This window comes from Monodon monoceros, unplaced genomic scaffold (assembly GCF_005190385.1).
Source record: "Monodon monoceros isolate NGI ecotype Baffin Bay Population unplaced genomic scaffold, NGI_Narwhal_1 Super_Scaffold_16, whole genome shotgun sequence".
NCBI lineage: Eukaryota > Metazoa > Chordata > Mammalia > Artiodactyla > Monodontidae > Monodon > Monodon monoceros.
In genome coordinates, this window is record NW_021703772.1 from 15,573,504 (window position 1) to 15,600,818 (window position 27,315).

Sequence of the window (27,315 nt, forward strand, 5' to 3'; positions counted from 1 at the left end):
AAATGATTCAAATGCCAGATAAATGTAGGATATGATGGCATTATTTTGGAATAGGAATTTTCAAAACAAGCCACTAGGCAGGGCACTTGTTAACCTAGAGTTAAAAATCCTTTGGTTTTACACAAATTAAAATTGAGACGGATTTAAAATTGCAACTAGATGTATCACGTTTAAGTTCTCCTAACTTTTTTTTTTAATATAAATTTTCAGGGCTTATATTGCTTCTTTTTAATAAATTTATTTACTTATTTGTTTGTTTTTATTTTTGGCCGTGTTGGGTCTTTGTTGCTGCGTGGGCTTTCTCTAATGGCGGCGAGCGGGGGCTGCTCTTCATTGTGGTGCGCAGGCTTCTCATTGCGGTGGCTTCTCTTGTTGCGGAGCACCGACTCTAGGAGCGCGGGCTCAGTAGTTGTGGCTCGCGGGCTCTAGAGCACAGGCTCAGTAGTTGTGGCGCACGGGCTTAGTTGTTCCGCGGCATGTGGGATCTTCCCGGACCAGGGCTCGAACCCGTGTCCCCTGCATTGGCAGGCGGATTCTTAGCCACTGCGCCACCAGGGAAGCCCCTCTCCTAACATTCTTGACCCTCTTCAGGTTATGAAATATGAGTACGTGTGTATGAGAGACAGATGGTTAAGATCAGACTTTAAACTAGATCCTAAGGGCTTCCTCCTGTGAGCGCAGGCTCCCGCTCTGCGTCCGTGTTGTGGGTGTAGGTGGGCCCAGTGCTCCTCTCCCGTCCAGTTGCCTCCGCGTTAAGGGTTAACGAAGTCTGCAGGTGTGTTGGGATTAGCACTGTAAAGTTGTGTAAGGGGTTTTTCTTTCTTTTGATCTTCAGAAAGGGATGAAAGATAGCCATTAAACTCAAGGGATTAGGTCCCCTCTCTTTAAAGACTTTAGGTACCATAAATATTTCACTTCAGATATAAGGTGAAGACTTGTATATATCTGGGGGAAAATGGGTGTTTTATATTACCAGTTGGAAATTATTCAGTCTCCATTTACAAATTAAATGGTCTTTGCAGAGAACTTCTCTTCCAACCCGGAGTGTACTAAGATCTGAAAAAACTGTGTGTGTTTATATCGTGGTAGTTATGCCAATTTTTCCTCCTCATATTCCTAAACCTTTTCTTTTTATAAGTTCGTGTCTTATCTACATTGTGCCTTTTCCGCCCTGGGTGCTCCCTCATTCCACTGAGGCACTCCAAAACTCCTGGTTCTAAAACTTAGAGAACAACCACCCTTAAGAATGATACCCCGCTCACATGTTATAAGTGTGTGGTCGGGTTTTTTGGGGGTTTTTTTTAAGCCTTATATTTTGTTTTGTTTTGTTTTTTCCTTTAACATTATTTAGAAAAGGAAAGTGAGGTTGATGTGCTGGTGGCATAGTTAGTTATGGTTACTACATTTTCAGAAAGTGGTAGGAGACCAGAAGAAAGTCCTGCGTGGGAAATTATAATTGCAGCCCCATTCTACTCTTGGCCGGTCACCTACTCTGTCAGTTTCACTCCAGAATGGAACACTGGGTTTTATTTTATTTTTTTCCCTTTGTGTGATTTCCTAGGATGGGTTACTGGACGGTGGAATGGATAATTTTATATGTATCTAATTGTATTAGAATTAGGGCCTCGGGGGAGGAAAGGATAGGGTTTGGGTAGATGCCAGCCCTAGAGTCAGCCTATTAAGTGATTATTCCTTCCTCCCACCCCATAATACATCACCAGTTATTTAGAACAGATTTAAAACACATTCTGTTGGCCCAGTGGCTTACTATATTTATATAATTCTGCATTTTGTGTTTCGTCCCTGAATTTGGGGACTTATGTGTGGTTATTTTTATTAAAGCTCATGATGATAGCTTCTGTTATCGGCTGTGGTGTATGGGATACACTGACATTCCTTTTCCAGTGTTCCCCACCCTCCTTTTAATTTTGTTCTTTTTATTATGGAAAATTTGATAAAGTACCAGATTGATGGCAGTTACAGTATGTGGATTTGAACCCCAAAGTATGTGTTAGTAATGTGAAGAAAGGGAAAAGTAAAATTGTATGAGTGGATGATTTTTAGAGATGGATTATATAAAATACCAGATGAATTAGTTGAAAACAGCCAATGGCAGGGGTTTTAAAGATTAAGGAATTAAGCCTCATGCTTGATAACACCACGGAGCTTTCAGATTAAGGGTCTGCTCAGTTACCGCCTTAAGCTTCTACTTCCGATGCTTCACAAAATTATAGGAATAACTCTATGTGTAAAGCTTATCCAAACTTTGGGCCTATAATATTACGCCAAAAGAAAGACGGGGGCAAAAAGAAACTGTGAAAGGTGTTTGGCAACGAGCAAGAGAGGGAGCTCACAAACTCTTTGAAGGTCAATTAGCCAGAAAATGTGCTGAAGACTGGGTGCTGTGCTGATTACTGGCCCAAGAATTGCCCCCAAGGTCCTCAAAGTGGTCCTGCCGTTTGAGCACAGAGAGACAATTATAGACCTTGAGGAGATGCTACAAAAGCTTTAATTAAGGGACTTACTTACACCCCACTAAGTTGTGGAAATTAAATTCTTGTTTGTGCTTAACTGATGTTTCTTTTATCTGGGTTTCCACATGTGCTTCAACAGAGGACACTATTTTTCCCAAGTCTGTTTTCCGTTCGAAGCCATTTTGCTGTGATGGATACCAGCAAAGCTGAGGGTTTAAACGGTATAAGGAACTAGGTAGAAAAGTGGGCCGAGAGGCTTTTTGCTGGAGAGTGTTTTGGGCACAGGTTGAAAATTGTAGTATTTATGTACCTTGGTACAACAGTAAACCAGAACTCTGTTTGGGCCTAAATGGGTGATAAAAAGAAAAAGAAGGTACTTTGTAGAATTTGAATTTCAGAATTCCCATTCACAAGGCAACATGATTTCCCTTGAATTGGCAGCTTTATGACTCTGGACACAGCAGGCTGCTCTTCTCCAGAAATATTTTTGTTTGCTAATGAGATCAAAGTAGCCTCTGGCTACCATCCAGGTCTGATTTTTCCTAAGCCTAGACCCATATTTAGGTTCCATTCAGATGTGACTTCTTTTACTTCTGGAAAGACTCTGATTTAAGTTGCCTTGGTCCTAACTAGAGCATTGTGATCACATTGATCCGCTGAGCTCCCCTCCTGCTGATGGAGGAGATGCTCTCATCTTTGAACTCGGGCCTAATTGCTGCCTTAGTGGGGTGTGTTCCCTTTTTTTTGTTAGTGAAGCAATTCTCTTTTTCATCTGCCCTTCTTTGAAGCCATTCACTTCTGTCTGCAAAGTTTGGTTTGAACCATAAAGATTTTTTAAAAGCACTGAGAAATGCTTATGTTCTAGTAACTTAAAATTGTCTTTCAGTATTTCTAGTTCACATACATCAGTCAAGTGGTACAGTTTCTCTCTGTACCCCTTACAAACTTGAAGGCACTTCTGTGTGCCTATCAGTTTGTCTGAAGAGGAGACCCTTAGCCTTGCTGTAACTCAACAGAGGCATCAATCAGCAAATCTTAAGACCTTGTAGAAATGAAAAATGGCAAGAAAGTTAAAATTGTCATCACAGGTTAAAATGTGCAGTTTTCGGCAAAGTGGAGTTTATACAGAAATCGCATTATTGGGCTTAATTTTCACATGTGGATAGGAAGGGGGGAGCATTAGCATTGGATGAGAGGGCAGAGGACCCCTTTGGTGCCTGCTTCACTGCGAAGCAGCTCCTCTGTGGGGAGGGCCTCTGACCGGGGATAGTTTAGGGTGCTGTAGCGACTGGGACGGGTCCATGCTGGGCTGAGAGCTTTTGATATGTGTCATTTAGAATGTTCCCACACCTGGATATGTTTTAAGTAATGCATAATATGAATTTCAGTTTTTTGCTTTTCTTTGGAAGGGGGGAAAATTCTATTTAATGATATGAATATTCTTTTGTTTGACCAAGTATTTAGCTGGCTAGTGAGCTTCAGCAGTTTGGTGCAAACTTCTGGAGAGAGACAGGTCCAGCTGGCTTATCATGCTTGCCAGCTGAAGAAGAACGTGACTGAATTTTGCTTAAAAAGCTCTGATTCAAAAAGTTGCTTTATGACGTAAAAATTCTAAGTTCTTATCTCTTAGGCTTTATTTTGCTAACACTGTCAGAGCTAGCACATCTGGCTTAGATTCTAAAATAGTTTGGTTTTATGCTTCAGTTGAAATGAATCCAATCACATTGGAATTTGAAGATAGATAAAAAGGAAGGATTTGGGTACAGTGAGGATTCTTAAACATAGCAAGGTTATCAGGGAAGTTCTCGAAAACTTCCTCTCTGAATGGCCTTTAAAAATAATCTGGTATCTTTTTCAGATAGTGTAGTTTAATTCAGATGTAATTCTGTATAAGGGGTGCCAGGGGTGATGGAATAAATGACTTTGGGGCAGGCCTTTCAGCTCTGATTCTTGGTTATACCACTTACCACCAGCACTTTTACAGACATGTCATGTGAATATTTATTTGGTGGGAGAGGGGGGGGGGCACACTGTATGGCATGCAGGATCTTAGTTCCCCGACCAGGCATTGAACCCATGTCCCCTGCACTGGGAGCATGGAGTCTTAACCACTGGACCGCCAGGGAGTACAACTTATGTGTTTTATTTTTGGCCTGGTTTTATCTTTTAAGTTAGGTTTTTTATTTTGACAGAATTAAAACATGCCATCTTTGTCAGATTTAGCAATATTTGTCTCTCTCTTAGGCTGTACATTATCGATGCAGTATGGTTTCTGTATTATTTGATCCCTCTCTCCAAGTGTGGATTAATGCACGTAGCCAACAATTATGAGCTTCAAATGCAGTTCATTGAAATTTTTGCTTTAACAGTGAAGCAGAATTATTTAGTTTGGGGGCATGTGAGAAACAAGGCCACCTTATAATTCAACCAGGTTGCTTTGGGGTTACTTAAGAATGACAGGTAAAAATATTTTTCAGGAAAACATCCTTCTGTATAGTCGTCCTGTGTCTCTGTGGTGTGACTGGTGCTGACTTAATGGTAGCACCCACACACACACACCCCACCAGTTCTGTGTTTCTTCCTTATGCTGACCTTGGAACCGTTAGTAGAGACTCAGAAGTTTACTCTTTCATAAATAATGCACTCACTCTGAAACGGCGGGCTGGAGCCTTGTGGCTCAGCATTTTATAGTTCATGCCAGTGGATGTTTTGGTCGAATCAGTCAGGAGCTGTGGACCTAATCCCTTTACAAGTTGGTGATGAGAGAAATGAGTCAGCATTGGTTTTAACCTCAGTAGAGTATGCAGCGTTGATGCATCCCTGTGGCACTGGTAACTTAGTGACTATGCAGTGGGCCCGTACGTTTGTCTGCTCGCTTGTTTTTAGCTGTTTAAACCTCAAGAACTGTTTCTGGGTTAGTAAGCCATATCCATGCCTTGGCACCCAGATAGATGGCAAGGGAACCTTCTGCCTGTCTTGAGTAAATCAGAGGCCAACCCAGCCTTGCTCTGGGGCTAGCCTCTGCTGCGGGTTTACAGTAGATGTGCCAGAACTGCTTAGGAAGCTCTCTTTCCCACAGGAATGTGGGTCACATTCTGGTACAAGGCCTACGCCTGCCGATGACAGGGCAGCTCGCGTTTCTCTATGGAATGAGGTAGAAAAGAGTGATGTTTTGAATAGTACATGAATTCAGTGTAGGCTTTTAATCCAGCAAGTATTACTATGGAAAAACCTGTTTCAGAACAGGTTCTTCCCAGGCAAAGTCGTTGGTTTTACATTTCATTTTTCCCTTTGTCCTCTGTAGAGCAGTTCCACGTCTACATACTTCCCAAGTCTTCTCCCACCTCTGCTCCTTCAGCCTCCTTTTCTTCATCCTTCCTGGACTGCTGTGATAAAAAACACAGGGCCTGATTTTCATATTTGCCCCTAACCTTTTCTTTCCTTATAAAATGCTGCTTCTTTTTAACATCTTGATTGGAGTATAATTGCTTTACAATGGTGTGTTAGTTTCTTGCTTTATAACAAAGTGAATCAGCTATACATATACATATAGCCCCATATCTCTTCCCTCTTGCATCTCCCTCCCTCCCACCCTCCTTATCTCACCCCTCTAGGTGGTCACAAGCACCGAGCTGATCTCCCTATCTCCCTGTGCTATGCGGCTGCTTCCCACTAGCTGTCTCAAATGCTTCTTTTTAAGACCAGAAAGTGTGAGGGAGCACTCTTATTTCATGGCCAGTGGTTTAAAGAAGAATAGTTATTTTTCAGAGTAGACTAGTGAGCTTTCAATGTTAAATGTCTATTGACATTTTTTTCCAGGAGAAACGTTGATTTTTCTCTCCCTGTTTTTCAGGCCCTGCCTTCTTCCCCGGGCGATGTGCTGAGATCTTTGCCCGGGGTCAGAGCATCGGGAAGCTGGGGGTCCTTCACCCTGATGTTATCACCAAATTCGAGCTGACCATGCCCTGCTCCTGCGTGGAAATCAACATTGAGCCGTTTTTGTGAAGATGGGTCTCTGTTGTGTGGTTCTCGCCCCGAGGGTCCCCCTCTCCTCCTAGGTGCCCTTTAGTTGTCCCCACAGTAAGTCAGTCCTCTTGTGCTTGTGCATTAATGTTGAATAAAGTAGGAAGCAGTGTCTGGCTCCGTGGGTGGTACTGCCATCCCCGCATCAGGCCAGCTTGTACATGAGAGCCCAGTGGGGGGCCAGGAGCTGTTCTGAGAAAAAGAGAAGCTCTCCACACATCAGAGCCTCTCACCATCACGTCTGCAGGACAGAATCCTGTTCTTTTCCCTGATGAAATGAGATAGCTGATTAGAGCACACGTGCGAGATTTAACTAAGAATTTTTAGTTCTTATTTTCTATGTTTGATGCATGTTCATCACTGGGAAACAATAACAGCATTTTTAGAAGACCTTTAAGAATTAGTGATGGTGTAATAGTTACAGCCTTTGAGGTCATCTTAAAGTGAAAGAAAAATGCACATATATTCAAAATATTTGAGGGTGCATTGGTATTGGCTACTTGCTGGAAGAGTTAAAAGGGACACACTGGTACCAGTGCACTATGAACATTAGGAAACAATGCAGAACTTATTTTTGTCCTAGGCCATACATTTTATTGTTGTCAGTGTTGTAAAATCATGGCTTTAAATAATTAATAGAGCTACTAGTTTCTGTCTTATTTTATACGGAGGTATTAGGTCTCTCCTTCTCTGAAGCTAAGCTTCTGCCAGTCTGCCTTGTCTTAACCTCCTAATTTACTTTAATACTTTGATCTAGAATCCTCCAGTAGGTACCATGTATTGAAAAAAGCTGGGTGTAACGTTTGAGAAAAGTTCTCAGTTACTGTTGAGACGATATGAAACACAATAAACTGTAAAGCAACTTCAACGTAAGCCCCTGTAGAAATAGCTAATAAGGATAGACAAGAATTTTGTTTATGGAGCTTTTGCTGCACCTAATACTAAGACTATATTACTACCTTGAATCAGGGCAGCAGTGTCCAGCTTAGCAAGATTTGTGAACGTACAGACTGCCATCTCCTCCTTCCCAATCCCATTGTAAGCTGATCCTTACATTTCAGTATTGAAGTGAGATACGCCCATTAAAAATAATGCTCGTCAAAAAGTTTGTGTCCAGCATTCATAAAGATTCCTTATAACTTAAGACAACCCAGTTTTTAAAAAACGGACATTTGACAAAAGATGTGAACAGACATTTCCCAAAAGAAGATAAATGAAATAAGCACATGAAAAGATGCTCAACATCATTAGTCATCAGGGAAATGCAAAGAAAAAAATAAATACGAATTAAGCTGGCTAAAATTAAAAAGACTGACTATGCCAAGTGTTGGCGAGACTGGAACTTTCATGTGTGGCTGGTGGGAATGTAAAGGGATAACGGCCACTTTGGAAAATAGTTTTGCAATATGTTAAGTCATGAAACATACATCTGCCATCTAGCCATTCTACTCCTAGGTTTACTCTACTCATATGGCCATACAAAGATTTTTATGCAAATGTTCACAGCAGTGTTATTCAAACGGATGAATGGATAAACAAATTATAGTATATCTATACTATGGAATGCTTCTCAGCCAAAAAAAAAAAAAAAACAAACGACTGATACTCAGAACAACGTGAATGAATCTCAAAACACTACACTAAGTCAAAGAAGCCAGACACAAGACTACAAGTGATTCCATTTATATGAAGTTCTAGAAAAGTCAAAGGCAGATTGATTGATTGGCTGGAGCCTGTGGAAGGGAAATTGCAGGGAGTTAAGAGGAAACTCTTTGGGGTGATGGAAGTATCTATACCTTAATTAAGGAGGCAGTTAAAATGTAGGTTACACCTCAGTAAAGCTGGGAGAGAAAAATTAATGCAACATGTTGTATTTTAATACGAACACCAGCAGATGCACACAAAGGGTAAAAGAGCACGAATTTTAGAATCGGCATGTCTGCGCATGATGGCTTACTGGTCCACTACCATTAGTGAGACATTCTTCCCCAGTTTCAAGTTCGCTATGATTGAAATCAGGGTTTGTGAGTCATGTGATAGCCATTGTTGAAGTGGGTGGAGCCATTAGTTCTGTTAGCAGCCAGCCACCTGCATAATTTTTGGATGGTCAGAAACAACTTGTAATGAAAAACCCAGTGATACCTAACTGTATATCCCAGCATGAAAGGGGTAAGATCAACTCCATCCATCATGTGGAGGTTTCTGCCCTCTGAAGCAGGAGACAGCAGGAAGAATAACAATATCGGGTACATGAGAAGAAGAAACGAATCTTCGGCTTATGAGTGGAGGCTCCATAGCCAGATCGTCTTACACTCACCCCCGTGAGGCATTTGAACTGGAGCCAGAGCAGTCTGTGGGCACTGCCTGCCAGAAAGCTTTTACTGGAGAAGACACACCTATGTAGTAAAAACTGGGAGCCCTCGTATTAAAAGAGGAATTAGATATAATTGAGTCCTGTTCTAGCTTACAGATAACTTCTACAGCCTGACATTCTTGCATTACTCTTCAGTTTATAAAGTATTTTCACATGCGATTTTGTCTCAACATTTTAATTTCTTGGTTTAACAATTGTAGGAGGGAGTTAGAATAGGGCTTCTCCCTGACTTATAGGATGAGAACAATTGACAGATTAATAATGTGCCCAGATGTCACATGGCTAAAAAGTGGGTTTGTGACACCTAGTAAGAGTGACATAGAGCCCATGGATCACTCAGTGTTTGGCATCATTTACCCACTTACCCAAATGTTGAGGTTTTCTTTTTTTTACCAGTTTTGTTTTTTATATATAAAATACTAAAAAACACAAAAAATTAAAACTTCACTACTTTAAAAAACTGTACAAAGTAAGATCATCCCAACCTAATTTACCCTTCCTCCCGCAATCCTCTAAAGTAACTAACCATTGTTAACAGTTCACGTCGTTTCTGACATTTTCCTTAGACACACACACATGCTCAGTTTTGGGGTCATGCTTTACTTACTGGTTTCTGTTTTCTATAGTGTATATCATGACATTTCACTTAATATGCCCCATTTTTCCAGGCCAGTACCTTTAGACCTACCTACCTTTTAAATGATACAAAGTCCTATTGCATGGATGTCCATAATTTGTTCAGCTGTTCCTCTGCTGGTGAACCTTCTGTTGTTGCCAACTCTGCAGTTACAAAGAGTGCTCCAGTGGACTTCCATATGCCTCCCCCTAAAATAGCACTGGCTTAGGGACCATGAAGAACCATCCCTAAAGATGCAAGACTATAACCATCCACATTTGGTATTGTCTTAGATATTTGAATACCACACTGGAGTATCTTAGATATTTCTTAGATGTGACGTCTGTTCTTGAGCTGTATATAATCTCAGTACATTCGATTTCTCAATGCAGGGCATATGAAATTCTGCTATTACCTTTTACATAGGAGTAGCCTAACTAGGAACCAGCTCGCCTAGCCACTGCTTCTGCCCTCAGTAGTGATGGGCTCATCACACACAATCTTTTGTCTCAGTGTTAGCCTCTGTGCTTGGTGTTTCCTGTAAATGTCACTGACCCCAGTGCTTGGTACTGACTTGGCTCTTTTGTCTGTTTCATCCAAAAGCAAACAGGTGGCCTTAAAGCAATACAACTGCCTTCAGCAAAATATTTCCTCTAAATAAGAAAAGCATTTGACATCTGATCTTCTGAGTTGTGACTTACTATATAAGGAGCTTGAATAATTTTATGTATATAATTTTTTTTTAAAGTAGAGGATTGGGCTTCCCTGGTGGTGCAGTGGTTAAGAATCCGCCTGTAGGGCTTCCCTGGTAGCGCAGTGGTTGAGAGTCCGCCTGCCGATGCAGGGGACGTGGGTTCATGCCCCGGTCCGGGAAGATCCCACATGCCGCGGAGCGGCTGGGCCCGTGATCCATGGCCCCTGAGCCTGCGCGTCCGGAGCCTGTGCTCCACAGCGGGAGAGGCCGCAGCAGTGAGAGGCCCGCATACAGCAAAAAAAAAAAAAAAAACAAAGAATCCGCCTGCTAATGCAGCAGACACGGGTTCGAGCCCTGGTCTGGGAAGATCCCACATGCAACAGAGCAACTAAGCCCGTGCACCACAACTACTGAAGCCCACGCACCTAGAGTCCGTGCTCCGCAACAAGAGAAGCCACCACGATGAGAAGCCCACACGCCACAACGAAGAGCAGCCCCCGCTCGCTGCAACTAGAGAAAGCCCGCGTACAGCAACAAAGACCCCATGCAGCCCAAAAGAAATAGATAAAACAAGCAAAAAAACAAGCAAAAACCTTTAAAAAAAAAAAAAGTAGAGGATGGCATACATAATCAGATTCAAGGCAGGGCTCACCTCTGGGACAATCTGTGAGCAGCTCCCTAAGGCCCCTGACCAGAGTCCATGTGGGGCAATCGGCCTCCTTGGACAAAGGCAGAGGAGCCACGTGGCAAGTACTTGACGACAGTCCGGGTGATTTTCATTTCCACTACCGCCTGCTTTGTTTTCAGGTTTCCTGCCCACCTTCAACTTTCTAGTAAACAGAAAGGATGACTGTAAACATGTAGACTGTGGGTTGAACAAACACCTCCAGCAGAGGGTTTAATTGAATTATGTATGGCTAAAGCCCTGTTTCTTCTCCCTCATGTGACCCATGCAGTGCAGTAAAAATATACTTGAGGCCCACACTCAAGTTCTTCACTCCTCATCCATAGGTTTGGGCTTGATTGTCTCTGTTTAAGGAAATCAGGAACATGACATGTTCTGCATTAGAACACATTTTGAAAAAGCCCTCCCCCACCCCTCCCAGGTGTTAGGAGGCGCTTGTCAGACATGCAAAGCAAATCTGCCCTTTCTTTAAGACAGAAAAGTGAGGATGTTGAGGAAATGTGCCTGCTTGGTTCCAAACCTGGTAGAAAAAGAAATTTCCTATCTTCCACCCACCCCTAAAATGCATACCTACTTAGGGCCAGCAAGAAACCAGTTGTAACAGAGGCAAACCCGTGTAGACATCCACACTGGTGCTGAAAGGCTATTCAGAGACGGACGGGATTCACTGGAGATCTCTTAGCTGTGATTTTCGGGCACAATGTTTAAACACAGAGCACTGGTAGTGAGCCTGCGGCAGATGAAGCAAAATAAGCCAGACGGAAAGGTGCCCCAATAGCAAACCATGCTGTAGGGAGGAGAGAGATCGTGTAGGTGAGACAACCTGTGGGAAACACGGAGCACCGCTGTCACGGGGAAGCCCTGGACAGGGTTTGTTCTGGAGCATAATGAAAACAAGCATGGATCGGCTGGACCTGACTGACCTCCTCTCCAGTCTTCAAGTTAGTTCAGCATCTTGCATCCTAGTTGATCCATACATGTAGTCTTCACTTCCTTCTTCCCAAGGAACATTTTCCTCCTTTGCTTACCCATCTAACAAATCCAAATGAAATACGTAAGGCAATGGTTTTCAACACATTAGACACCAGGCAACGAAGGCCAGTGATTCCCCGAGAGATAGAAAAGAAACAATAGAAAAGAGATAGAAAAGAGAAAAGGTCTGTGATTCTCCAGCTTACGGCCTGGAGAGAGTCCAGGCTGTGGTGCAGCGGTGGGGACCCAGGTGGAGGTCGGAGGTCTCCAGGAGTTGAGGAGACGGAGCTGGGAGTCCACAGAGGCCGAAGCGGCTAGAGTTGGCAGGGAAGTGGAAAGAGCCGAGGAGAGAGAGGCAGAGGCCCCGCCCTTGAGTCTTAAGTTGAGCACTGCCAGTGCGTGCATATGAAGGAACTGCTCGGTAAGAGGAGACCGCCTGGAACATCCACAGACGTGAGGGAACCGCCCTGGGAGCCCACACGAGGTGGGCCGGAGCTAGCAAACCTCAGAAACCATGGGGAGAGTACCCAGAAGGGCTTTGCCTCCGTAGTGGGGAGACCAACTCGAGACTAAGCGTTACTCTGTTTCAACCAATAAAGCTTAAAAGTAAGGGCCAGAAGAATCAAACTACTTCCAAGGAATGAACTGCATCCTAGAACAAAGAATATGTATAGTGATAAAAAAAAAAATACCCAGCACCCAACACTGTAAACTTCACAGTATCTGGCATCCAATAAAAAAAAGTATCAGGCAAAGAAAGTGGCAAATACAACCAACAGGAAGGGGAAAAATGAATAAAAAACAGACTGAAAAATTACGTAGCTGATCAAATTAATAGACAAGGATATTATAACTCTATCCCATATCTTTAAGAAGCCAGAGCGAAGATTGAACAAGTTGAGACGTGGAAGGTGGATATTTTGAATTTCTATCAATGAAAAAACTATGATGTTGGAGATAAAGTGGAAAGGGATACCCTGATGAAAATACTATTACCTATTTAATAGCAGAACTGATTGACTCACTTCGTGAAGAATTTACGTTAAGCTGTGGTTTTATTCCCCCACAGCAAAAATAGTTTTCCAGCCAAATATTTTTATCAGTACCTAATTAAGATGGCTAAAATGGTCTGTGTTTAGTGTGCCCTGCGCAGTTTCCCCTGTCACAGGTTCATCCACCTGGTTCCCACATGACACTGCAGACTGGAAGCCCAGGAGATCCTGGCTCCTATTTAGGCTCACGCATGCAGGTAGATGGCATGATGGCAGTACCAACTGTCACCCTGCCCCACCCGCAGTGCTCTAAGGCTGGCTTTGTGTGTATTGAAGAGGCATTGACATTCTTTGAACCTCTCCATTGAGAAAGAATCTGGCTTGTGCTCCAACCAAGGGGACCCTGATGTCATAGCGAGAGAGTGCCAGCTACAGGTGCCAGCAGGTGTGTTGAGTGTGCGCAGCGAAGAAGCGTCCCAGCCGGAACTCCAGCTACATCCCTGCTTGTCTTGCTGGCTTTTGCTTGCTATACAGACAGGCGTGGAAGAGGAAAAAGGATTTTGGCTTCGTATAGATTTCCCTTGTCTCATGAGGCTACAGTTTTAAGAATTTAACATTCAGCTCTCATTCTTCTTAGTATGCATCCTGTAAGTAGTCAAGTCTGCACTACAGGTGTGCCCCACTTGAAGAAAAAAATGCGTGCGTGGTGTGTCCCAAATAATCCATTAAGGAGCCTTATGTTTACAGAAATGAAGAACTGCCATATGACTTTTAAACAGCAAATCCCTCAGTGCACTTAAAATTCACATTTAAACAATCAAAACACAGGCGGCTTTTAGGAAAACATCTATCCCATAAAACGAAATACGTCTATACTCACATCCCACTTGTTTCTGGTTAACCTCTCTTACTAGAGAAACAGGGCTTGGTTCTTGATCATCAAAGAGCAACGTGGAGTATTTACAGGTCCTGGAAAGAGCCAGGATCGTGGTAAAATGTTTTTAAGATGAAGTTTCATGGGACTGCTTCAGGGAGCTGAGCAAAGAGAAGAGGAAAGAGGCACGGGCGCCAAGGGCGCAGACTGAGTCCCTCGCTGCCGTCCCGTCTGCTGAGAGACGAACAAGAGGACGTGGGAATGACAGGTTCAGAGACGGCAGAAAGGGAAGGCACCCACGGGTAAATATTCGAATGAAGAACAATGAAAGGAGACTAATCGCCTGTAGATGTCAACAACTCTGGATGGTCCCATGTGGAGGCAAGGAAATGGACTAAAGAGCTGCTTCTGCTTCCTTCCTGTTCTCGTGATTCGGTTCTGCAACATCAAAGCCCCTTGCTCACCGTTTATCCCACCCCTGCCACCACTGTTATTCCCACACACACTCACCAGCACGGGTGTGGTCTGTCTTCTCTTTGTTAGAGCTGGAGGTTTTTGGAGAAGTGTCTCTGGCAAGCTGTGCCCTCACCATGGAGTACCATCTCATACCTACTGTGCATCACATCCCTGTGCAAACCCCATCTGTTCTTTAAGCCTGGCTCACACACTACTTTTCCCACGAGCCTCCCTTGAGTCACAGACCTCAAAGCTGGAATTCCTCTCTCCCTCTTCTCAATTCACACTACAAAGTTATCTTTTCCCTACAGCCTTAACACTTTGGGTCTCGGATTGTAATTTTCTGAGCCTGAGTCTCCTCTCTCTGGAGAGAACTCCACAGGGCAGATGAGGTCTCATCCGGCCTCAAGCATGCAGCATATTAGGTATTAATGAAATACACAGCATTCAAGGTACAAATAGGTCCTAGCCTCAGCCTTGCAAAGAAGAGCGTCATCAGCTTTTGGCACCATTTCAAATAGCAAGGGATGCTTAAAGGCAGAGCATATTGTTGCAATGATGTGAATGTGAAATGCGGTCATGTCCATTTTGTTCAGACAACACACTCATCTGTAAAACACACTCATCTGTTTTACTTACCTTTACCAGCCTCACCTTTAACATTTACCTTTCAATACACAGTGACATTTATCTCTACGTATGGTTAAGAGGATGCTCTTTAGTATCAAGGAGTTGAAGGAGGGTAATTAAGCATGCAATCTTACCACTTACTTCCTGTTCATCACACCTGTGGCTGCTATCTACGATGCTCACCAACATTTGCACGTGACTGAATCATGACAGCGATAGAGAATTGTACAGCCTCCTGTTTATTTTTGTCGCCTCTTCTCAACTCAGGTCGCATGAACCCTGAGGATCTGGGGGAAAAAGATCTAGGAAAAAAAAAATTCCAAGGTGGTAGAACACTGGGCTTTTAAAGCATTTAATAAGTCTTAATCAAAGAAAAATGATTTTATTTTAAAAAGAATAAATTTACATACGGTACATAAGCAAGACAGCTGAAAGTTTCCAAAATAGAAACCCGGAGCCTATGGCCCCGAAACACCACATGCTTTGGTTACACTCGGGAAGCATGAGTCGCCTTTTGGGCAAGAAAATCCTGTGCTACACTGTGATCTGCAGGCACGTGGAGGGGCGATTTCAGCTGTTTAGGGTTTTTAGTTCATGGTCTCGTCTGCGTTTTCTTTTGCATATTCTGTTATGGTGCAAGTCCGAGCAAAGCTGGCCTGAGATGATGGCTGTTTAAAATGACAGTCACAGGGTGATGTCCTGGTCCAGAGAGGTGGTGGGCTGCGGGCGGGATGAGGACCGCCAGGAACAGGGCGTGTGTTCTTCCTGGAGGGGCCAACGACCCCGAGGGCTCTGCTGTCACCATTTCCAAGTTCAGGACTGGCCAGACCGCAGGTCCTAAGCTTAGATTGGATACATCACGGTGAGCTGGATTCTGAAACTCTTCATCTCCAGGACTCCCGTTCAAGAGAGAGGCTCTGGACCAAGCCTGACGCAAGCCAGCAGGGGGCAGTCTTTCCCCAGAGAGAAAATCCAAAGGTCAGAGACAGAAGACATATAGTCTTTGAAGGGGCGTGTGTGTGCGTGCGTGCGTGCGTGCGTGAAGGAGAGATTGAGAGGGTGTGAGGGTCTAACAGAGTGAAGCGCTGTGTGAAGTGAATGAAGAGGGCTGGCCGAGCTGCAGTTTGAATCAGGTAAGGACTTTTCCAACCAGTTTCTAAGCCACAGAGCTGTAGTGCTCAAAAACTAAGCTTGGCCTCACCAATATGCACATTTTATTCTTCAGATGCTATATCAAGAGACTTTGAAAAGCGACCAACCATGACAAATCCATGGGTCTTTCTTCAACGAGCTGGGGCTAACATACTCATCCTCAATCCAAATTGTGTAAGTACAGCCTTAAATATATAATACAGCTGATCGCAGTCCTATTGTTGGGACTTAAAACGAAAGGACATCAGTAAAATTTACACACACACAGATGAATCACCCACACCCACTGCTGTGACAGTAATTATGGCCCTTCTCAAAAGATACAAGTGGAAAAGGCTGATCTTTTTGCTAGTTGGCTTCAGAGAAATCAACTAAAATCATTTCGCGTAAATATTAGCTAGCACTGTGACCTCGAGTTTGGCAGCCTGTGGGGGCGGAGGTACAGGGAAGTGCCCCATGCACTGCATTGTGGGGCGGCCTAGGGCAGGGGTGCCCGTGAGCTGGGGCATCTCCCCATCACGGTGCCACAAATACTGGTCAGAGTATGATCTAAAAACAGGCAAACGGCAGGTCATTTTGACCCCTGCCTTCTAACTGTGAAAAATGTCAGAAGAATTTGAAGGAAAAACAGGATGTCTTACAATTATTCTTTTCAATAAACTGGAGCATTAAGTCAAATACTAAGGATCATCACAACCAAAAGGCCAGGGTGCGTATTCAAAATCAGGAGAAACGGGTGTTCAGTTTTCACGCTGGATGCAGAGGTAAGGGCCTGACTCTCCAGGCAGGCTAATTTTCCCCTGAAGTGTGTGCATGGTGAGGATGCAAGAGGGTTATAAATCGTTGGCTTCAGCAGCTCAGGCACTACACGCAAAAGACACGTTGTTAATTACATGTTGATACTCACTTTTAAGAACATTGTTGATACCTGTTCCTCCTCATTCTTAAGAACTGAAGAGGAGCCCCTGCAGGGGGTTGTCTGCATAATGACCACCTTCCTAAGTCTAAGGCCTCTCCCGAGATTTAAAGGGTGTTGTATTTTGTTGGCTTGTTTTCCTGAGAGAGGCTGATGTGGTTCTTGCATTAATTCCCCTTAAAATTGCCAAGAGGTAAGAAAGAGGTGGGAAGATGGAAAGGGAGCCACTGGTTCTATTCAGATGAGCAAATAGATTTAGGAAACTAAGTGGAGGAACAGTGTCAGGGAGGGAGGCCTATTCCCTCTGTCAGGCCCCAGGAAGGATTATGTTCATCTGTTCTTCTATTGATCCACTTTCACGGACAGACAACACTGTCTTCCCAGTTTGTAAGGAAGCAAAAAAGCTGAAGCAGAGGGCTTGTCCCAAGTCACTCTGATGCAGGACAGAGCAGGACACTCAGAGGAACCCAGATGAGGTGAGAAGGGAGCAGCCAGTTGGGTTCATGGGTCAGAAGAGGATAGAAATGGTGCCTGGAATCTTGCAAAGTGTACAAACGAGGAGGAGAGGATCCCTGTCCAGTATGCACCTGACAGAGACCAGGATGCATAAGGAAAGCAGGCTGATGCCTGTGACCTCGCCAGCTTTGCCCCCGCCTTTCATGCTTCCCAGCGAGGTTCACAGTGCTCTTTCCCCCCAAGCATGATAATGTGATCATCATGACCAGAAAGTCGCCCTGTCCAAGGAACGCAGTTTCACGTGGCGCCACCCTTTCTCTTGGACCAACATTCCAGTTTTGGAAATGAGACTCAGTGCTGGGCAAGGTCACAGCTGAAAAGGAACGCCCGACGTCCAGCCTCCTGGATCATGCCCGTCTCTTTAGGCTCTCCAGAACCCGGGGGGGGCTTGTGGCCGTTCCTAAGCCAGGCCACAACTCCTGCCAGCCCAGGACTGGTTCAAAGTCCAAGTAATGGACAGGGTGGGGCGCCTTAAAGAACTCAGCTGTGGGTTTGCCTGGCTTCATCTGCAACATGACGCTTAAAGGCTAGTGGTCACCGTGAGACCATTTTTCCTTCCATAAAGCAGCAACATTTATCTCAGGTATCAGCAAAACAAACATGTGACTTAGGGAATTTTTTTTTTTTTTTTAAAGAAAAATGTGTTGTCAAAACTTCCCCACTCCACAGCTTTTTGGTGTCTTGCTCTCATGTCCAGTGAGCTAATTTCCGACCACTTGAGGCTCACAGTAATCCCAGAAACCTGTGTAGCATTGGCACGAAGGTGGTAGCACAGATGCCAACTGACGTGTAGGTGACAAACTTGTAAGGCACTTCGATCTCCAGCCTCTGCCTGGCCTCCTTGTTTCTGGTGACCACCTTGAACCAGGAGTACAACACTTGGAGCGAGAGGTTTTGTACAAGTTGACGAACCAGGAGAATCAGCACAATTCCCACAGTAAATTTGGTCAGACCCAAAACTAACAGGTCGCTGGTGAGCGGTGGGATGTTCTGAATAACAGGGAGGGATTCCGTGGGCTTGGACACGAGCTGGAAAAAATGGTTGATCCAGAATCCTATGGTCACCCCAGCCCCAGCAGCCATGATGGTGGTGGTGTCCCCTCTGGTCGGGCTGTAGTAATCAGACACGGGGTAACTGTAGCACAGGAAGAATGGCACCACCAGGACACACACAGGGAAGAGGGGGCTGGCCGAGTCCAGGCGATCGATAAGGGTCCAGGCGGGGTAGGTGAGGACGATGAGGATGGCGGTGATCAGGATGCCACCCAGCACATCCTGCGGGAGAGAAATGGACGGTGTGCGTCAGATGAGTGCTCCCCTGTATACAGGTATAATTTTGATTCAAATATAATTGATTTGACATTTAAAATACAATTTTTGTATTGTTTTATAATACTTTCTTTTTGCGGTACGCGGGCCTCTCACTGCTGTGGCCTCTCCCGTTGCGGAGCACAGGCTCCGGACGCGCAGGCTCAGCGGCCATGGCTCACGGGCCCAGCCGCTCCGCGGCATGTGGGATCTTCCCGGACCGGGGCACGAACCCGCGTCCCCTGCATCGGCAGGCGGACTCTCAACCACTGCGCCACCAGGGAAGCCCTAATACGTATTTTTAAAAAGTACAGTTGTAGACATTTGAAAATAGGAAAAATACAAACCACAATCACGCTATTCATGCTATGTCTTTTCTTCCAGTTTTTCTGTCTTTTGGAATAAATTATTTTCTTAATGCATAGCTATAATCACACTGTTCCTTCAATCTTTTTTTTTTTTTTTTTAATTCTGTACTTCAAAAAACTTTTGTTTTGGCTGCGCCACACAGCTTGCAGGATCTTAGTTCCCCGACGAGGGACCAAACCCAGGCGATGGCAGTGAAAGCGCTGAGTCCTAACCACTGGACCGCCAGGAATTCTCTTTATTATTTTTGATTTCATAGTATATCACAAGGGCTGTCATGATCTTTACAGAGGTGGCGTCATCCTTTCTTGGCAGGCAGGGGTCGGGGCTGCAGCTGGCTGGAGGAGGAAGCTGGCTGCTTCGGGAGCCACTTCCTAGCAAGCACACCGTCATTACTTATGGAGCGCGTTTGTCTGGGGTGGTTTGAGAAGACGCTGTAGATGTGGTGGTGCCGAAGCTCCGCCATGCCCGTCTGGGCACTACCACTCTGTCTTCAGAGACAGAATTTCAAATAGTGTATAGATTTCACTGGGTGCGTGCACCATGCTTGATTTAATCAATCCTTCTTTACATTTTAGATTCTGGTTTTCTTTCTTGCTTCCTCTGACCCTCCCACCTTCCCTATTTCTTCCTCTTTCTCTCCCTCCCTGCTTGCTTCTTTCCTTAAACTCCTGTTTAAAATATTTTTAACTCCTTAATGTCATCCACTTTCTTCTTCCTTTAGTGTTCTCACAGCAAAATTCATTAGGTGAATTTTTTTTTTTCCACACACACACTGTATTTTATTTTTACAAGAGATAAATCAACTGACACCAAGGATTGTAAATGCATGACCACAACAAAAGCAACAGTGATTGCAATTACCAAACACGAAACACACTCATGCTAGGTCATGATATTGACATTCAGTCCAGGAATCCTCCACTGTAACAGCTCCTTTACTTTGCAGTGAAAATTGACTTGTATATTTTTGCCTCTGAGTCCCTGTGGGATTTTTTTTTTTTATTCAAACAGAAAGTCACAAAAACTATAATCATCCTCATCGGTTCACTCAGTCCCACGTAATTAATTTTTTTTATCTTGATCTTTTACGAATTCATCAGTTTTCCATTAGAGTTCTGAAAATGCTTATTCATTCAGTTCAGCAGTATAGTCAGTTACCAGAAACCTGTAATTGTCAGAGTCTTTTGCATGAATTCCTTGAAAATGAAACCCTTTTATAGGAACATTTTTGCAAAAGCATCAGAGTACTCCCAGAACTGTCTGTGAGTGACAAAAGACTTAAAAATGACCACGGTTAAAGATTTGATGAAAGTTCATAATAATGCAATTGACAAGGAAATTTAGTTATTTCTGAGATATGCATTTTAAAGTGATAACTAGAATTATGACTTATAACATTGTACCAGAACATATAAGATTTTTAGAAATTTCATGTAATGTCTGAAACATTTATATTAACATATTTCCACACAAATAAGGTGAATTCTTAATGTAACCAAGAAATGAATACATCTAAGTCAGAGAATGAGGAGCTTGCTGTGGTTTTGTTACAAAGTTTCACATGGATTATTTTGAAAGTTTACCATTGGAAAATTGAAACACTTTCCTCAATGTATTGGAAAATCTGGGAAACACCAAAAAGTAAAACACATGCATTGTGGAAAAACTGGAAAGCACTGAAAAGTATAAGAAAAAAAAAAACCAGATCCTTATTTCCACCACCTACAGTTAATGCTGTCTATATTTTGGCATGTTGCCTTCCACTTTTTTTTTTTTCATATAAACATAAAATAGAACTCTAAGGGCTTAGGTTTGTTTTTTTTTTTTCTAATAGCTTCATTCATTATTTCTCTTGTTTAGTTTCTAATAAAATGACATCTGATTTGAGTGAACAATGGGTGAGAATCAGACCTCAGAAATAAACACTGAGGCTACAGCAAATTTCACAGATTAGAGGGCATCCATTCTTCCTTCCAGTGCCCGTGTGTGAGTGCCTGCTATATGCCAGACACAGTGCTGGAGGATCCAGTGTGAGCCAAACAATCACAACCACATCTAGGCAGAGCTTACAGCTTAGTGGAGAGACAGAGGATTACTGTTGTTGAAGAGGGAAAGGGATAAGCCTGTGGATCTTGATGGTCCCTTGGGGCTGGAGAGTAAAGAGTAAACACAGGTAGGAGATACTTCCCACAGGGCCCTAGAGTCCAGTCCGCTTCCTAAAGCCTGCATCCAGGTAGCAACGTGAAGCCACTGATGTCGCTCTCATTGGGTACCAACATGACAAGAGTTTCTGACTGCAGTGAGAACAGATAGGAGAGGGGCAAGCGTGGGGGAAAGCCTTGTGTCGCTGCATGTCCTTCACGTGGCACCTGGGCTTTACCTGTTCTTACTTCCGCCATCATCCTTCTCTTCAAATATCCCTCAGGCTTCACAGTCTCCATGATCTTTCTCCCCATGACCTTCTCCTGTGCTATGATTATGCACGGATGTTACTTTATTTTTGGGGAAAAAAAGGAACAATCCTTCATTTAAGTTTCCTGGTTACCAAAACTTGAGCCAAACTCTTGAATTGAATTTTCTACACCTGTCATCTCCACTTCTGCACCTTGAAACACAAGTGCTGTCAACCTAGACTTAGATGATACACCATTCTCAAAGGCCACTTACTAGACATTTGCTGGTTGTTTCTTCAGCATCTGTCTTTGACCCAATAGCCTCATACCTCCCCTTGGGGATCCATGAAGTTCTGGAAAATTATGGAGTTGGAGCACATGACCTAGGTAGGCCAATCAGTGCACTGTATCTCCTGGTCACCGTGATTGGTGCAGGGGTGGTCATGTGACCTACACCAGTCCAATCAGACAAAATTGTGGGGGTTTTGCTTGGAACTCTTGGAAAGAGATGTTCTTTCTCTTTCTGAACACTGGGCCCTGTGGACTGACACCCTTCACTTAGCAGACCTTTAATATTCAGCTTTTATTAATATTACCCTGCACCATCTTGGCTCTTCTCTGACCTCTAAGAAGTCTCTTTCTTGGTTTCCTCCTTTAGATCCTAATAGATCCTAAACAGGCATTTTCACAGATTCTGTCTTCAGGCTCTGCCTGTTTTTCTCTGTTGAATAGTTTGTGTAGTTTCTATGTTGTGTTAGTTTCTGCTGTACAACATTGGAGACATGGATTTGAGTGTCACGCTGGTAGAGAATGGAGAGATGAGGCCATGGACCTACACAAACTTTGCAACAGAGAAAAACATGCAGAGCCTGAAGACACAGTCTGTGGAAATGCCCATGTTTAGATGCTCCAATAAAAATTTTAATTTCAAAAAACTGGTCAAATAAGCTATTGTATAGTCATTGAGTGGAATACTATGCAACAATAAAAAAGCAAAGCACAAAAGAAAAAAAAACAACTATGTCTCCAGGTGTCTCTCTCAAACTTTAGTCCTGCCTCTTTAGACTGAAAGCTAGACATTTTCATTCAGACGTCCTGTCAGCCCCCCCAAACCAACTTGTCTAAGATAAAAGTCACCAAAATGAGTAAAGGAAATGAGCACTTTATAGGAAAAGAAATACGAATGCTTCTTAAACATATAAAATATACCTAAATTTACTCATAATAATAAGTAGAAATTAAGCTATGCTGAAGAGAAATTAAAATTTACATTCACACAAAAATCAGTACACAAATGTTTACAGCAGTTCTATTAATAATCACCCAGAACTGGAAAAAAGAAACCCAACGTCATTCAAGGGGTAAATAAACTGTGCTTTCATACAATGGAATACTTCTCGGCAATAAAAAACAACAAACTACTAATGGAGGCAACAGCTTTGATGAAATCTCCAGGAAATTATGCTGAATGGAAAAAGCCAGTCTCCAAGGGTTACATGCTGTGTGGTTCTATTTATATGACATTCTCTAAAAGACAGAACTACAGGGATGGGGAACAGATCAGTGGTTGCCAGGGTCTAGGGGCAGAGGGAGGGTGTGACTACAAAGGGAGAACATGGGGGACTTTTTTGGGGTGATGGAGCCATTCTGTTGTTGTGGTGGTGGTTACTCAGATCTAACCCAGCGTTAAAATCCAGAGAACTATACACCCAAGGCAAAATCAATTTCACTGTTTGTTCATTTAAAAAAATAAAATAAAAAATGACATTTTAAACAAAAATAAAAAAGCTGGTGGCCTCTCTTGTTTTCTCTAAATAACAGTGTTGTGCGTGCTGTGTGTGAACCACTGCTCTGGAAACCCAGAGGTTCCAACGTGACCCCGCCCTCCCTCCCCTGCCCCACAAACCACTGAGAATGTACCCCTCACCTATCAGCATTAACAAAATCCAAAAGTTCGACGGTATTCTGTTGATGAAACAGTAGTTGGGGGCAAAGGGACTCTTGTCTCTCAATCATATGAATAAAAAATGGCACAACCCTTCTGGGGAGGAACCTGGCAATATTTTTAAAAATTACACATTCATATAACCTCTGACCAACAATCTCACTCTAGGTCTTGACCATGGAGATACACCTGCCTGTGTCTTTAAGGAAGTATTTACAAGCTGTCCATTGTAGTATTGTTTGTAATAGCAGGACCCTGGAAAAATGCCAAGCTCTACCTAGAAGGGCCAGTTAAATCTAAGCGTGGTCTATTCATACAATGGAATACTCTGCAGCTGTAAAAAGGATGAGGAAGCTCTGATGTGCAAGTTTAAAACGCATGGTACTGAACAGTATGTACAGTATGCTACCATTTTCCATTTTTACAACGGTGGTAGAATACATGGATACATTTTTACACGATACACAAACAGGTTCACTTGAATGGCAGGGGATGGAGCTAGCAAGGAGGCTTTTCACAGGATACCCTTGTGTACCTTTTGAATCTTTTTTTTTTTGGCCACGCCACGCGGCTTGCAGGATCTTAGTCCCCTGACCGGGGATCAAACCCGGGCCCCCTACAGTGGAAGCATGGAGTCCTAACCACTGGACCACCAGGGGATTCCCCTTTTTGAATTTTATATCATATAAATGTACTGCCTACTCTAAAAAATTAAGTGAAAATAATTCGGTCTCTCCTCTTCCAAATAGGTTCCGCCTTTCAATTCCCCACATGAAGTGGGGATCTGAGGTGAGTCTACTGGTGTCCTCCACGGGGGCTGGGCATACATGGTGATGGGGGAAGGCGACTGTCCTGCCAAAGCATCACCTGCTGAGGACTGAGGACGTCTTTCTGTGAGTTTTAAAGGAAAACACAGTGTGAGGGGAGGAGCAGGGCCAGGCACAATGAACTCGATACCCCACACAAGCCTCTACTTTCTCAGTGGGGAGACGAGGTTCTGCCACTCCGAGTGTCTCCTGGCAGCCCCACTGAACTCGAGTCTGAGCCCTGAGGAAGTCAGAGAGGATGGAAGAGTCATGTTGCCTCCATCTGCAAAACACAGAGCTAAAGAATGCTGCCCGGGGCTTCCCTGGTGGCGCAGTGGTTGAGAGTCCGCCTGCCGATGCAGGGGACACGGGTTCGTGCCCCGGTCCGGGAAGATCCCACATGCCGCGGAGTGGCTGGGCCCGTGAGCCACGGCCGCTGAGCCTGTGCTCCACAACGGGAGAGGCCACAACAGTGAGAGGCCCGCGTACCGCAAAAAAAAAAAAAAAAAAAAAAGAATGCTGCCTGGAGACCCTTCTGGCAGAGGGCTCTCCAAAGGGAGGAACCCATTCTGCCTCATACCTCCAGGCCACAGTGCCCCATGTGGGCACTTTATTACACCATGACAAAGGTAGAGCATCTGTATCATCCACTGTGGCCCTTGAATTAGAGTCATGGGCACAGATCTGCTTTGCCTGGTGAAGCAGCCGAAGAGTCACTGGTGACACGCAGAGCAGCAGGGAAGGATGCCGATGGGGCAGGGACGGCAGAACTCAGAGAAACAACGGCATATCCTAGACTGGCTGCTGGGACAACACCAGAAGGCTGCTGGGCCTGGAGAGCAGTGGGCAAGACCAAGTTGCTCGAGGTCACAGCTTGGGCAGAGAGCAAGGGACCCAGCAATGTTATCTTCACATCATGGTATCCGACAGGCCAACCGTGGTGCTAGGGACTCGGACTGGTTCCTGAGCAGATGTGAGACTCCTTTTGCAAAGTCAAGACATTTTTCATGTGGGCATTTCTGTTAGGGTTGAACTGTGTTTAACGCCCCCATTTCTGTAGGGGTTAAACACAGTTTTGCAGAGGACTAGAGGTTCAGAGTGATCCTGTAGGGCTCAGAGAAATTCATTACTTATACGTATATTTCTGTTGATGGACACCCCCCACCCCCAGGCTCCCTGGCTGCAGAAGCTCAGAGTCCTAATGACTTCCTCTCACCACCTCTGACCAGCAGTCACAGACCCGCCCTCCTTCATTCACAAGCTCCTGCCGTCACCTCTGAATGCCCACTCCCCCACCCAGACCTTCATTTCCCTGCCTGCCGGCCAGTCTCCTATCCACAGCATGCACTGACCGCCTTCCTAGTTGCTGTTTCAATCACCAATGTTCGCCAGTTTTAGTGTGCATTGGAATCACTTAGGACAATTATTAAGATGTAGATTTCAGAGGACTGCCCTCTGATTCTGATCTGCCGTGCAGCCCAGGAGCCGCATTTTAACACCTCAACATAATGCTGTTGTAGTGAGTCTAAAGAGAAACGACTCTGAGAAATACCAACCTCTCGACGGACTGAGTCCTGCTTCAGATGGGTTTGATTAACCTACCATTCCAGGGTTTTCTCTCACTCCTTTCCCATTTGAACATTCCACGCCAGTCAGATAGGTCTACTTGCTTTTCCCAAACATGCCTTGCACAATTTTATCAGAGTTTTACATTCCTTTTATGTACGGCACATTTTAACCATCTCTATCTATCAAGATCTTATCAGCTCATCTAAGGCTCAGCTCAAAAGCTACTTCCTTTCCAGAATATCTTCCTGTACCTCCACAGCTGGAAATAACCTGTACCTGAACTGAATGTAAAGGTACTTAATTAACAGCACTCAAAAAGCCCCTCTTTTTTTTCTTTTAATTTTATTTATTTTTTTTATACAGCAGGTTCTTATTAGTTATCCATTTTATACATATTAGTGTATATATGTCAATCCCAGTCTCCCAATTAATCATACACACACACCCTCCCGCTGCTTGCCCCCCTTGTTGTCCATACGTTTGTTCTCTACATCTGTGTCTCTATTTCTGCCCTGCAAACCGGTTCACCTGTGCCATTTTTCTAGGTTCCACATATATGCGTTAATATACGATATTTTTCTCTTTGACTTACTTCACTCTGTATGACAGTCTCTAGATCCATCCAAAAAGCCCCTCTCTTAAATTGCCTTCGCTGTAGTTACGTGTTCACATGCTTTTCTCCTGAGTTGATTATGACAGTCTGATCAGCAAAGAGGAAGTTCTCTTGCAACTGGACATTACTCCTCAAAGCTCCTAGCACAGTGCCTAACAGGTAGCAGATATCCAGTTACACAGACTACAGGAATTTAATGCCTTTCTCTTCCCTGAATATCCATAATATTTAAAACCCACTGTTACCATACATCACAGAAAATGTGCCTTCCTTCCCTCTGTCTTCCTTTGTAACTGCAGTTACCAAATTCCCGGGCATCTGGTTGGAATATTAATCGTAAACTCATTCTGTTCCTCTTCAGTGCATCCGGAGATGAGACAGTTTTGGTCCACAGCCCTAGCATTTGAGGCGAAAGTAATTTGGGCCAACATGGCTGCTGCTGTACAGATTTTCCCTTCTAGCCACACAGCTGGAATTTTAGCCATAAAAGGTGGCATTGTAATAAAGACAATTTAGGTATTTCTGTAATAAAAATACTTGAACCATTTCTAATGAACTTTCTAATTTGGGGCTCTATGTTTCTAATAATAAACTCATTCTAAACAGCTCCTAAAAAATAAGGATGAGGGCTTCCCTGGTGGCGCAGTGGTTAAGAATCCGCCTGCCAATGCAGGGGACACGGGTTTGGGTCCTGGTTCTGGAAGACCCCTCATGCCACAGAGCAACTAAGCCCGTGCGCCACAACTACTGAGCTTGCGCTCTAGAGCCCACGAGCCACAACCACTGAAGCCCGCGCGCCTAGAGCCCATGCTCCGCAACAAGAGAAGCCACCGCAGTGAGAAGCCCGCGCACCGCAACAAAGAGCAGCCCCCGCTCACGCGCAGCAATTTAGACCCAACGCAGCCAAAAATAAAATAAATAATAAAAATAAAAAATAA

General features: G+C 44.0%; 2 protein-coding genes across 3 annotated transcripts in view; one reads left to right on the top strand and one right to left on the bottom strand.

Annotated features, from left to right (window-relative positions):
- The window catches only part of FARSB (phenylalanyl-tRNA synthetase subunit beta), a 66,062-nt gene extending 57,973 nt beyond the window's left edge, over positions 1-8,089 (top strand). For both annotated transcript variants that reach the window (XM_029225354.1, XM_029225355.1), the window contains one exon: positions 6,328-8,089. In XM_029225354.1, the coding sequence (XP_029081187.1) occupies positions 6,328-6,479 (152 nt within the window). In that variant the 3' untranslated portion in view covers positions 6,480-8,089. The remainder of the gene's footprint in view (positions 1-6,327) is intronic.
- A 7,046-nt stretch (positions 8,090-15,135) lies between these two features.
- The window catches only part of SGPP2 (sphingosine-1-phosphate phosphatase 2), a 124,332-nt gene continuing 112,152 nt past the window's right edge, over positions 15,136-27,315 (bottom strand). Inside the window, exon 5 of the mRNA XM_029226166.1 lies at positions 15,136-18,649. Within this exon, the coding sequence (XP_029081999.1) occupies positions 18,098-18,649 (552 nt within the window). The 3' untranslated portion in view covers positions 15,136-18,097. The remainder of the gene's footprint in view (positions 18,650-27,315) is intronic.